Genomic DNA, 12,572 nt, shown 5'->3' with positions numbered 1-12,572 from the left:
CTTCATAAGAGGAAATTAGTGGAAGGTCTTAGACTGGCAGTCTTATTCAGTCTGATTAAATTAAAAAGTTTACAGAAACATTCAGTCTGTCAATTTACAGAGAAATGCATCCAGTCTTATTGGGAGGAACTTCATCATGCAGCAAGACAATGACACACTGCTAATAAGTTCCTGCATGATGAAGTTCCTGGATGCTACATTCTGCCACTGCGGATGACCCCAAGCAGTGCAGCCTGGAGATTGCTGAGGATGGTACCGCCTGAAGTGCCATGGAAATGGTTTTTTGGACCTCAATTCCACATGGACATTCTCGCCATGGTTGCTGGGACTATGGTTGCTGCTATGGCCTTAGGGCTGCAATTACCACATACAATTTTGCACTCAATTCTCCTTTAGTGAACAGTGGACTAGTTCAACAAAACAGACTTCATATAAAAACCATAATGAACTTTCCTTTACTTTCACACTATCCGTTGTTACCCAGATGAGGATGGGTTCCCTTCTGATTCTGGTTCCTCTCAAGGTTTCTTCCTTATATCATCTGAGAGAGTTTTTCCTTGCCACCGTCGCCACCGGCTTGCTCATTAATGATAATTTCGCACACTTAAAATCTATATCCTGAATTTATATATTTCTGTAAACCTGCTTTGAGACAATATCCATTGTTAAGCACTATACAAATAAAATTGAACTGAATTGAAGAAACACCTGTCAATCACATCCAATTTTTTTGATCACTTGAAAAATGGTGGGTGCAAACAAAAGGTGCCATGTTATTTAACACATCTAGATGTATCAGGAAATGAAAGTTAAATTACATTGTCTCATATTCATCTTTTGATCTCAAACTCAAATGTCTTCACTGTATAACAAAATAAAATAATTGGCCTTACTGTTCCAATACTTTTGGAGGAGACTGTGTATTGTTAATGGAATCAGAACCACAGGCATCAGAACCACAGGCCACAACAGTAACACAAGTTTATGAGTTTATTAGTAAACTGACTGTTCTCCACAAACTACTTTTAAAAGGTGGCTGTTTTCAATCAAGCAGATGCTGTTGAACAGGGCAACAGGAACTAAAATAACATTCTAGTCACTAAACAGATCCGGACATACCACAACCAAAAGCTGTGGATAAACTCTGTATTTCAGTCCATGCTGCTGAGGCTGGAGTGTCACTACACCACCGCTGACACACAGTGCATGTGGCAGGGATTACAAAATATCAAAGACTATCAAGGAAGAAGCAGGGGCATGATCACTGACAGCCACATCACACATGATGAGTTCAATAAATTCTATGCCCACGTTGAGCCCCTCAGTACAGAGCCACTGGGGTGTAAGCTGGTTAGTGGGAGCACACAGAAACCCACCATTCACTGTCTCATCTGGAGATGTGACTAAGACTTTCAGAAAAACACGAAAAACTGCTGACCCAAACAACATCCTTGGACAAACACTCAGAACCTGCTCATCAATGCTAGCTGATATCTTTGTGGATATAGTCAACTTATCCCTCACACAAGCCTCAATTCTCACCTGTTTCAAGAAGGCCACCATCATACCACTGCCAAAAAAACCATCAAAGCAACCTGTATCAACAAATACCAGACCATTGCACTGACTCCAATAGTGATGAAGTGCTTTGAGAGATTTGTCATGAGTCACATCCAGCCCATCACAAAAGACAGACCCTCTCCAGTTCACACACACCAAACAGGTCCACAGAGGAAGCCGTCAACACAACAATACAAACTTCCCTCACACACCTAAAGAACAAGGACAGCTACGATGCATCCGGAAAGTATTCACAGCGCTTCACTTTTTCCACATTTTGTTATGTTACAGCCTTATTCCAAAATGGATTAAATTAATTATTTTCCTCAAAATTCTACAAACAATACCCCATAATGACAACGTGAAAGAAGTTTGTTTGAAATCTTTGCAAATTGATTTTTTTTAAAAACAAACAAAAAAAAACATGCACATAAGTATTCACAGCCTTTGCCATGACACTCAAAATTGAGCTCAGGTGCATCCTGTTTCCACTGATCATCCTTGAGATGTTTCTACAACTTGATTGGAGTCCACCTGTGGTAAATTCAGCTGATTGGACATGATTTGGAAAGGCACACACCTGTCTCTATACGGTCCCACAGTTAACAATGCATGTCAGAGCACAAACCAAGCCATGAAGTCCAAGGAACTGTCTGTAGACCTCCGAGACAGGATTGTATCGAGGCACAGATCTGGGGAAGGGTACAGAAATATTTCTGAAGCACTGAAGGTCCCAGTGAGCACAGTGGCCTCCATCATCTGTAAATGGAAGAAGTTTAGAACCACCAGGACTCTTCCTAGAGCTGGCTGCCCGGCCAAACCGAGCGATCGGGGGAGAAGGGCCTTAGTCAGGGAGGTGACCAAAAACCTGATGGTCACTCTGACAGAGCTCCAGCGTGTCTCTGTGGAGAGAGGAGAACCTTCCAGAAGAACAACCATCTCTGCAGCACTCCACCAATCAGGCCTCTATGGTAGAGTGGCCAGACGGAAGCCACTCCTCACTAAAAGGCACATGACAGCCCGCCTGGAGTTTGCCAAAAGGCACCTGAAGGACTCTCAGAGCATGAGAAATGAAAGATTGAACTCTTTGGCCTGAATGTCTGGAGGAAACCAGGCACCAGTCATTACCTGGCCAATACCATCCCTACAGTGAAGCATGGTACAGTGAAGCAATGTACAGAGACATCCTTGATGAAAACCTGCTCCAGAGCGCTCTGGACCTCACACTGGGGCAAAGGTTCATCTTCCAACAACACAACGACCCTAAGTACACAGCCAAGATAATGAAGGAGTGGCTACAGGACAACTCTGTGAATGTCCTTGAGTGGCCCAGCCAGAGCCCAGACTTGAACCTGATTGAACATCTCTGGAGAGATCTGAAAATGGCTGTGCACTGACGCGCCCCATCCAACCTGATGGAGCTTGAGAGGTCCTGCAAAGAAGAATGGGAGAAACTGCCCAAAAATAGGTGTGCCAAGCTTGTAGCATCATATTCAAAAAGACTTGAGGCTGTAATTGGTGCCAAAGGTGTTTCAACAAAGTATTGAGCAAAGGCTGTGAATACTTATGTACATGTGCTTTTTTGTTTTTTATTTTTAATAAATTTGCAAAGATTTCAAACAAACTTCTTTCACATTGTCATTATGGGGTATTGTTTGTAGAATTTTGAGGAAAATAATTAATTTAATCCATTTTGGAATAAGGCTGTAACATAACAAAATGTAGAAAAAGTGAAGCGCTGTGAATACTTTCCGGATGCACTGTATGTTTCAATCCTGTTTATCGACTGTAGCTCCGCATTCAAAACGGTGACTGTGTGGACTCCCAGAACCACACCAGTATCATCAAATTAGCTGATATCATCAGACTAATAACTGGGTGTGATGAGTCAGTGTACAGGATGGAAGTGGCTGACCTAGTGAAGTGGTATAAGGACACCAATCTCTCCCTAAAGTTAATAAAACAACAACAAAAAGGGAGATGATTGTTGATCCACAAAGGAGAAGTGAGCAGAACTCAGCACTGCACATTGGGTGAGATAGAGGTGGAGAGAGTGAGCACTTTCAAATTCCTCTGTGTTCACATCATAGTAGATCTCACTTGGTCTCACAACACTACACTCCTGGTGAAGAAATCTCAGCAATGCATGTACTTCTAGAGAAGGCCAAGGAAATTCAGCTTGCCAAGTAGAATCCTCAGCAGCTTCTATAGGTGTACAATTGAGAGCATCCTCACCAGCTCCATCACAGTCTGGTTTGGAAGCTGCACAGCTCAGGAACTACGTTACAGCAGGTGGTGAAAGCTGACCAAACCATTTCTGGAACAGCCTTACCAATGCTGGAGAGCCTCTACCAGGCCAGGGTCATCAGGAGGGCCCACAACATCATTAAGGACAATACCCACCCCCAACACAGCCTAATCACACTCCTGCCATCAGGCAAACAATACAGGAGTGCAAAAGTAAAAACTACAATGCTGAAAAACAGCTTTTACCCACAGGCCGTCAGGCTTGTGAACGACTCTTATCCACTATCCCTCCCCAAAACTGCAGACACAGTTTGCCCTCTGATCTTGAGAGTTGCCTAGCTTTACTCCACCCTGCCTACCCCACACACTCCTTTACATGAGACTAATATCATGGACCACTACTTAGCCTACCTCTGCATGCCTTTTCACATGTTTACATTGCACACTATCTCTTTTTATAGCATTTACATGAGAACAACATCAGGACCACTACTGAGCCTACCTCTGCAGGCATTTGCACATGTTTACACTGCACACTATCACTTTTTATTATAGAGTAAGTCTCATGTTTACAATGAACATGTACTACTTTCTTTTGCACACATTTTTTTTTTCTTTGCACTATTCGTAATTTATGTGTTTTTTGTTTTGTTTTCCTCATGTCCTGTATGTCAGAGGTAGCAGGGAGGATTCTCAGAGTAAGATTTTCATTGTACTGTGTAACAGACTCTTTCTTGTACATATGACAAACTCTTGAAACTGAATACTGATATACAGTACAATTTTTAGATCACTACTTGTATTTTTGAATTTACATACATGCAACAACATATATTAAAAGTATGATAAAGCTGTATGATAAAGCTGGCTTACGATGGCTCCTGATGCATCACAGCAATTGGTCTCTCCTGCCACATTGGGATCACAAAAGATCAGAATCTCCTGAAGCTCAATCTGTGAAAGTATTTTTTTTTTTTATTTCATTAAAATATAATGAGATGTCTAACATTTTTTCATATTGTGTCATAGTACTAGGCTGAGCAATTTTACTGAGCAAGATTATATACTTCACTACTATATGTAGTTATGAAAGTACAGCCTCTCCTAAACTGAAATTCATATTTGCACATGTTTCAACCAGAACTAAGTATAGCTTTTTATTATTATTATTATAAAAGAATAGCTTTCTGAAATCTGTTAACCCCAAATGTGAAAAAGGAAAAAAAAAAAAATCACATTTAAACATTTCATTCCAATTCCACTGTAAGGTACACCACCTGGCTCTACATTTATAACCTAATCTTTTCTTTAGAGATTTAAAACTCAGTATTGCTCAAATACAGATTTAACATAATTTTTGACTGTTTTCCAGAATGCATCCACAGCAACAACAGGTTTTTACAGCCCACCACACATACACTATATGGCCACAGGTTTGTGGACACTTGGCCACCACACTCATATGTGCTTTCTGAAAATCCCAATCTAGCTGTTGTCCCCATTTGCCATTATAATAACCTCCACTCTTCTGAGAAGTATTTCCACTAGATCTTGGGATGTAGCTGTGGGGATTTCCCTATACTGCCACAAGAGCATTAGTCAGGTCAGGCATTGGTTTTGGGAAGAGGAGGCCTCGGGTGCAGTCGGCATTCCAATTCATCTCGAAGGTGATCTGTGGGGTCAGGGCTCTGTGCAGGCCACTCAAGTTATTCCACTCCAGCCTTGGCAAACCATGTCTTCATGGACCTCACTTTGTGCACAGGGGCATTGTCATGCTGGAACATGTTTAGGCTCCTCCCTTGATCCAATGAAGTGAAACTGTAAGGTTGGTATATACAAAAAAACGTCCTATACAACTAAGTGCTCTCAACTTTGTGACAACAATTTGGGATAGGCCCACATAGGACTGTGATGGTCAGGTGTCCACAAACCTTTGGCCATATAGTGTATATGTGGAATTTGTTCCAAGACTTTTAGTTATCTGCACTTATTTCCTGTTAGAAACTCACGTCCACTGGCCGTCCATCCTCCAGCCTCGTAGTAATAAGTGCACGTCCATCCAAGTCTACTGCAGCTCTAGCTCCAGTCAGATGTGTCTCAATTAGCTTACAGTCTACATAGACTGCCACAGTGCTACTTCGTACAGATATCCCAAGCTTATGCCACTGGCGGTCAAAGAGGATGTGCAGATCCCGGTTTTTGAATACATAGTGGAGTTTATTCTTCAGTAAGCCCATGGCTGTAAACTCAACCACCTTTTTAGCCCCATCCACTACTACTGATACCTAAAAACGAAAAAACATTCATTAAAAGCTATAGCACATGGATACTGCATGACAGTGGTCACCAACCCTGTTCCTGGAGATCTACCTTCCTGAAGACTTTAGCTCCAACCATAATTGTGCCCACCTGACCATTTAATCATTGCCTTAAAAAGTTATTGATCAACTAAAACAGGTGTGTTAGATATTGGTTGGAGATGAAACCTGCAGGAAGGTAGATCTCAAGTTAGAGGGCTGATGATCACTGCTGTTTGACTTTAAAAAAATGTTTATCAATAATATCTTATATCTTATATCACTTATATATATGTGTATATATATATATATATATATATATATATATATATATATATATATGTGTGTGTGTGTGTGTGTGTGTGTGTGTGTGTGTGTGTGTGTGTTTATCACTCATACTTGTGATTCTCCAGCCTGGTCAAAGAGCTGCCAAAGAAGCCATCGGTCCTTCTTTGTAGATTTTCTGAGTCGGAACATAGTTACCAGGGAGTACTCATGAGACAGTCCACTCTGAAATACCAACCTATAACCAACAAACATACACCTCTGTTAACTGTTCAAAAATGTTTGGAGCACTTTAAAAAAAAAAAAAAATTTGTTGATTTTCCTTCTTTCTCTCTTATACCGTAATTTCCGGACTATAAGCCGCTACTTTTTTCACACGCTTTGAACACTGCGGCTTAAACAATGATGCGGCTAATTTATGGATTTTTACGGGCTAACGAGCTTACCAATGAAATTACCGAACAGGTCACAGTCGACCAATGAAACTGTTCGAATTAAATCAAACGCACTCACACTTAATTCTTCAGATCAGTCATTTTGCGCTTCATGCACACACCCTTATCATGGAAAACACACGAAGAAATGCATATGATGCAGCTTTCAAGTTAAAGGCAATCGATCAGGCTGTCGAAGAAGGAAATAGCATGGGAGGGGCAACTTTTGCTCAAGTCTGCCAGTGGATCCTAACAGCGTGGAGCAGTGTCAAAAAAACTATCACCAGCGGGTTTCGAAAGGCTGGACTGCTGTGTGATGAAGAGGACAGCACGAGCTCAAGGGCAAATTTGCCTCGAGACGTGACATTGAGAGCGACAACAAAAGAGAGACTGAGGAAGTGTGTGACGAAGTACCGGTAATTCTGAGGCTGTTCAATTCCGACACTGAAGAAGACGACTTTAGTGGTTTTAGTGCGCAGGAGGAAGATGAAGATAGCGATCAATGACTTTTCCTGGTAGGCAACTGTATTTTTAATTTTTTTAACCAGCCGTGTTACAGGCACTGTTCGGAATAAAGCATTTACGGTACGTATTTAAGTTAAAAAAAATCTCTGTGTAACATCTTTCTGTGTACATATCTCATGTTTACAACGTGGACACCTGCGGCTTATAGACAAGTGCGGCCTATATATGTACAAAATTTTTTTCTTTTTAAAGTTAGTGGGTGCGGCTTATATTCAGGTGCGCTCGATAGTCCGAAAATTACGGTATTAAAAATACAAAATGCAATATCAACAAAAAGAAATAAAACAGCTACAATACAAATCAAGAGTATGATAATATTGCAGGGTTATTCCCCAATCCCACCCAAAACCAGATATCTCCCCCAATGATAAAGATAAATTATAGGTGTTACAGTCACTGTACTCTGTCTTTAATAAGTGAGTGTGGCTGACCAGGCCCATAGGGTCTTCTCACTAGTACTGTGGAACCTGGCAACATACCACTTCATATGAATAATAAGCCCAAATAAGAAACGAATTGATCCAGCATGACCAAGCCAAAAAGTGAAGAGACTGTCACCTAACGGCCAACATCTTTTTAGCCGCAGTAAGACCAGTGCACAGGATAGGTTTCTATTGCAAAGTCAGGACTAAAGCAGAATTATCATTTAGAAGTAATATAACTGGAGAAAGTGGGGTATTTGTGCCTAGGACATCACATAAAATAATACACACATGATCTTAAAATTTCTGGACCTGGCGGTAGTCCCAGAACGTGTGCATAAAAAGGGCAGAGGTTACAGTTAGGTAGTTTTCTGGGAGAATCCTATGAATAAGTTTGAAATGGATCAATTGGTGATCAGGACTTTTAGGTGAACACCTCAAATTCTCCTACATTGTGTCCCAGTATATATCCCAATTCCCTCCATCCACATCATATAAGTCTCCATATCAGACCACCTCCACTGACAATGGTTTGTTAGGTGCTTCTAAGATAAATGTGTAAAATTTGGATACTGTTCCCGCTGAGTATAATGTGGAATGTAAAGGACAGGTAGGGAGTGACTGATGTGTTGCAAAATCATGCCCTGTTGCTCAGACTAAAAAGACTACCTTCATTAGCCAGACCAAAAAGTGGTAACATACAATGCATCCGGAAAGTATTCACAGCGCTTCACTTTTTCCACATTTTGTTATGTTACAGCCTTATTCCAAAATGGATTAAATTCATCATTTTCCTCAAAATTCACCAAACAATTCTACATAATGATAATGTGAAAGAAGATTGTTTGAAATCTTTGCAAATTTATTAAAAATAAAAAACAAAAAATCACATGTACATAAGTATTCACAGCCTTTGCTCAATACTTTGTTGAAGCACCTTTGGCACCATTACAGCCTCAAGTCTTTTTGAGTATGATGCTACAAGCTTGGCACACCTATTTTTGGGCAGTTTCTCCCATTCTTCTTTGCAGGACCTCTCAAGCTCCATCAGGTTGGAATGGGGAGCGTCGGTGCACAGCCATTTTCAGATCTCTCCAGAGATGTTCAATGTTCAAAGTCTGGACTCCGGCTGCCACTCAAGGACATTCACAGAGTTGTCCTGTAGCCACTCCTTTGTTATCTTGGCTGTGTGCTTAGGGTCATTGTGTTGCTGGAAGATGAACCTTCGCCCCAGTCTGTGTTCCAGAGCGCTATGGAGCAGGTTTTCATAAAGGATGTCTCTGTACATTGCTGCATTCATCTTTCCCTCGATTTCCCTGACTAGTCTCCCAGTGCCTGCCGCTGAAAAACATCCCCACAGCATGATGCCGCCACCACCATGCTTCCTGTAGGGACGGTATTGGCCAGGTGATGACTGGTGCCTGGTTTCCTCCAGACATGACGTTTGCCATTCAGGCCATCAGACCAGAGAATTTTGTTTCTCATGGTCCGAGAGTCCTTCAGGTGCCGTTTGGCAAACTCCAGGCGGGCTGTCATGTGCCTTTTAGTGAGGAGTGGCTTCCGTCTGGTCACTCTACCATAGAGGCCTGATTGGTGGAGTGCTGCAGAGATGGTTGTTCTTCTGGAAAGTTCTCCTCTCTCCACAGAGACACGCGGGAGCTCTGTCAGAGTGACCATCAGGTTTTTGGTCACCTCCTTGACTAAGGACCTTCTCCCCGATCGCTCAGTTTGGCCGGGCAGCCACTTCTAGGAAGAGTCCTGCTGGTTCCAAACTTCTTCCATTTATTCCACTGTGCTCATTGGGACCTTCAATGCTGCCGAAATTTTTCTGTACTCTTCCCCAGACCTGTGCCTTGATACAATACTGTCGGAGGTCTACAGACAATTCCTTGGACTTCGTGGTTTGGTTTGTGCTCTGACATGCATTGTTAACTGTGGGACCTTATATAGACAGGTGTGGGCCTTTCTAAATCATGTCCAATCAACTGAGTTTACCAGAGGTGGACTCCAATCAAGCTGTGGAAACATCTCAAGGATGATCAGTACAAACAGGATGCACCTGAGCTCAATTTTGAGTGTCATGGTAAAGGCTGTGAATACTTATGTACATGTGCTTTTTTTGTATTTTTATTTTTAATAAATTTGCAAAGATTTCAAACAATTTTCTTTCACATTGTCAATATGGGGTACTGTTTGTAGAATTTTGAGGAAAATAATGAATTTAATCCATTTTGGAATAAGGCTGTAACATAACAAAATATGGAAAAAGTGAAGCGCTGTGAATACTTTCCAGATGCACTGTATCTTAAATATAGGGAGCTACCTTGCTAGTTAAGTACATTAATGCAGACTCCAGGTACTGCGCAACACAGCACTAGAGCTGCAACAACTAATCGATAAAATCGATAATAATCGATTATGAAAATCGTTGTCAACGAATCTCATTATCGATTAGATGGTCGGCACGCAGTACATTTACTCATTACGTTACTTCTGTTCCGAAAACATGCTTCGGAGAGTAAATACTAAAGTTGTGTCCCAAATATCGTACTGTACACTTACACTGTGCACTATATACTATACCGTCTAGTGCAGTGTTTCCGCGGACCCCTAGTGGTCAGTTGTATAATCGCACGGTGTCTGTAGGAAAGTTTTAAAAATGTTTAAATATTGTTTTTTTGTTAAATGTATCAAAATATATTTTTAAAAATGTATCAATTTGGTTATTCGCATGCATTCACAAATATCACGTTAGCTGAGCTGACGATTGTTCATTGATGGATTTATTTTAAATTTATTTACAAATGAAATGATAATTTGCAAAAACCTATGAGTGGTAGACAAGTTCAAGTGTCACATTGATGGATAAAATAAACAAAAGATAATTCAGAGAGTCAAATTAAATGTCGCACCAACAGTAAAAAACATTTGAACCAATCCCTGGGGAATGACAGGTTCTACCAATCAACCAGGTATTGCTAAGACTGTAGAATTCAGTGCTTCTTGTGCATCCATATGCAGTAATGCATAAATACAGTAAATATATATATAAATATATATTCAGTAAATATATAAGTATGTATTACTTTTTATAGATGCAAACAAAGCACAGAATTAAACTACAGTCCTAAATTAATAATATATTCTGGTGTGTGTTTGTGTGTATTGGGTTCTTTTCATATCATTCTTATATCTTATATCGGTCTTATATCATTGGACAAACAGTTGTGTAAAGTTTTAGTCTTAAGTTTATATTTGTAACACTCAGTTTGTGGATTTTATTTTAAATAAAGGGAAAAAATGGTACTGAAAGTTTGCACCCCCCACATTAGCTTAATCGAAATATATGTACACACACACACACACACACACACACACACACACACATACATATATATCAGCCAACCAACTAAACAATTATGAAAATAATCGTTAATTGCAGCCCTACACAGCACAGGCAATTCTATATCCCATTTAGGGTGCTTCAACCCTGTTATTACTCATCTCAACCCTCCTAAAATGTTTACTCAATCTTCATCTAACTTAAAGTTACAGTGCATGTAACATGAGTGAGTCTTTTGACCTCAAAAGGTTTATGGTGCCAGAAGCAATGCCAATGTGGTTAATGTTGTAGATAGAAGGCCAATTATGAATCACTTTAAAAACCTCTTTAGAGGTGGACTTGTTTCGAAAGTAGCATAAAGCCTAGATATCGCAGTATGTGCTGAGCTATCAATCTATATCCTTTTATCTGCAACAATTTTGAGACACACAGACATGGAACACACTATCTACTGTTTTAAGTATAGACTAATCTACTGAGAATAATGCTACAATCTGAAATTAATGCATTGCAACATTCATCTCTTAATCTGGAACACATCAAATTTCTTTGATACACTTGCGACATTCTGCTTATCTACTGATGTGGCAGTGGAGGCGTGGTCGCACATCATTTGTGAATGAAGGGCAGAGGCCAGGAGAAGGAGAGACTAATTCCATGAATGAGCTTAGACCTTATGTGATTAACATGACTATTTATATATGTGTGTCTTGCACTGAAGAGAGCGATACCACACAGAGAGTGCGTCGATTGAGCCTAGCAGAGCAGAAACGAGCCGTGCCCAGCTGAGTGGCACCTAGAGTAAAAAAGTGTATGCGCTTGAATCTTTTGAGTTGATGAGCAAAACGCTGAAGTGCTCTGTGTAGAAAAATAAATAACTAAATACTAATAACAAATAAAAAAAATGAAAAGAAAAGAAAAGCCCAATAAGGGCATCAACCCAGTCGCACTCTCCAAAGCCTGATAATTTTCAAAAATAAAAACATTCACATACATAAAAAAATACATAAAGCCATCCACATGGCATCTCCTCTAACAAAAGCAAAACATATAGTTTACAGACAAAGGATTTGTAAACCACCATTAACTTAGAGTACTGTAAACCAACAAAACTTGAACCAAGAACATCAAGTCTTCCTTTTCCATGTAATAGTATCATGCCCGCAAATATGATCTAAGACTCGAAAGATGAGCCTAACAACATTTCCTGTGAGTAAAGTGAGAAATGTTTGGAGCTAGAGCACCCCTGACCCCCTGTATCCAGCTGACAAGCACCATCACCTGTCAAAGCTTGTCCATAATTGCAGGCTGGAAAGAGAAGGGGCGATTAAATGCCCTTAGTATCCCCTTCCCTTCTTTCCTCTCTATCTTTAGGCTCACAGACAACTTCGAAGGTCTAGGAAGGAACATAAATACAACAGGAAGCTGCACGCCATTAAAGCTTAGATAAAGCAACAAA

General features: G+C 40.4%; 1 protein-coding gene across 6 annotated transcripts in view; it reads right to left on the bottom strand.

Annotated features, from left to right (window-relative positions):
* The window catches only part of LOC128604273 (collagen alpha-1(XIX) chain-like), a 250,103-nt gene that overhangs the window by 216,769 nt on the left and 20,762 nt on the right, over positions 1-12,572 (bottom strand). For all 6 annotated transcript variants that reach the window (XR_008385160.1, XM_053619275.1, XM_053619277.1 and 3 more), the window contains exons 5-7: positions 6,504-6,627; positions 5,817-6,092; positions 4,681-4,761 (exon numbers count right to left, since the gene is read on the bottom strand). Coding sequence is in view for 5 of the 6 variants with exons in the window: in XM_053619275.1 (XP_053475250.1) it covers positions 4,681-4,761; positions 5,817-6,092; positions 6,504-6,627 (481 nt within the window). In the remaining variant the exon portion in view is untranslated. The remainder of the gene's footprint in view (positions 1-4,680; positions 4,762-5,816; positions 6,093-6,503; positions 6,628-12,572) is intronic.

This window comes from Ictalurus furcatus, chromosome 29 (assembly GCF_023375685.1).
Source record: "Ictalurus furcatus strain D&B chromosome 29, Billie_1.0, whole genome shotgun sequence".
Lineage (NCBI taxonomy): Eukaryota > Metazoa > Chordata > Actinopteri > Siluriformes > Ictaluridae > Ictalurus > Ictalurus furcatus.
Note: the sequence above shows the minus strand (reverse complement) of the source record. Positions and strands in the feature narration are given on the sequence as shown.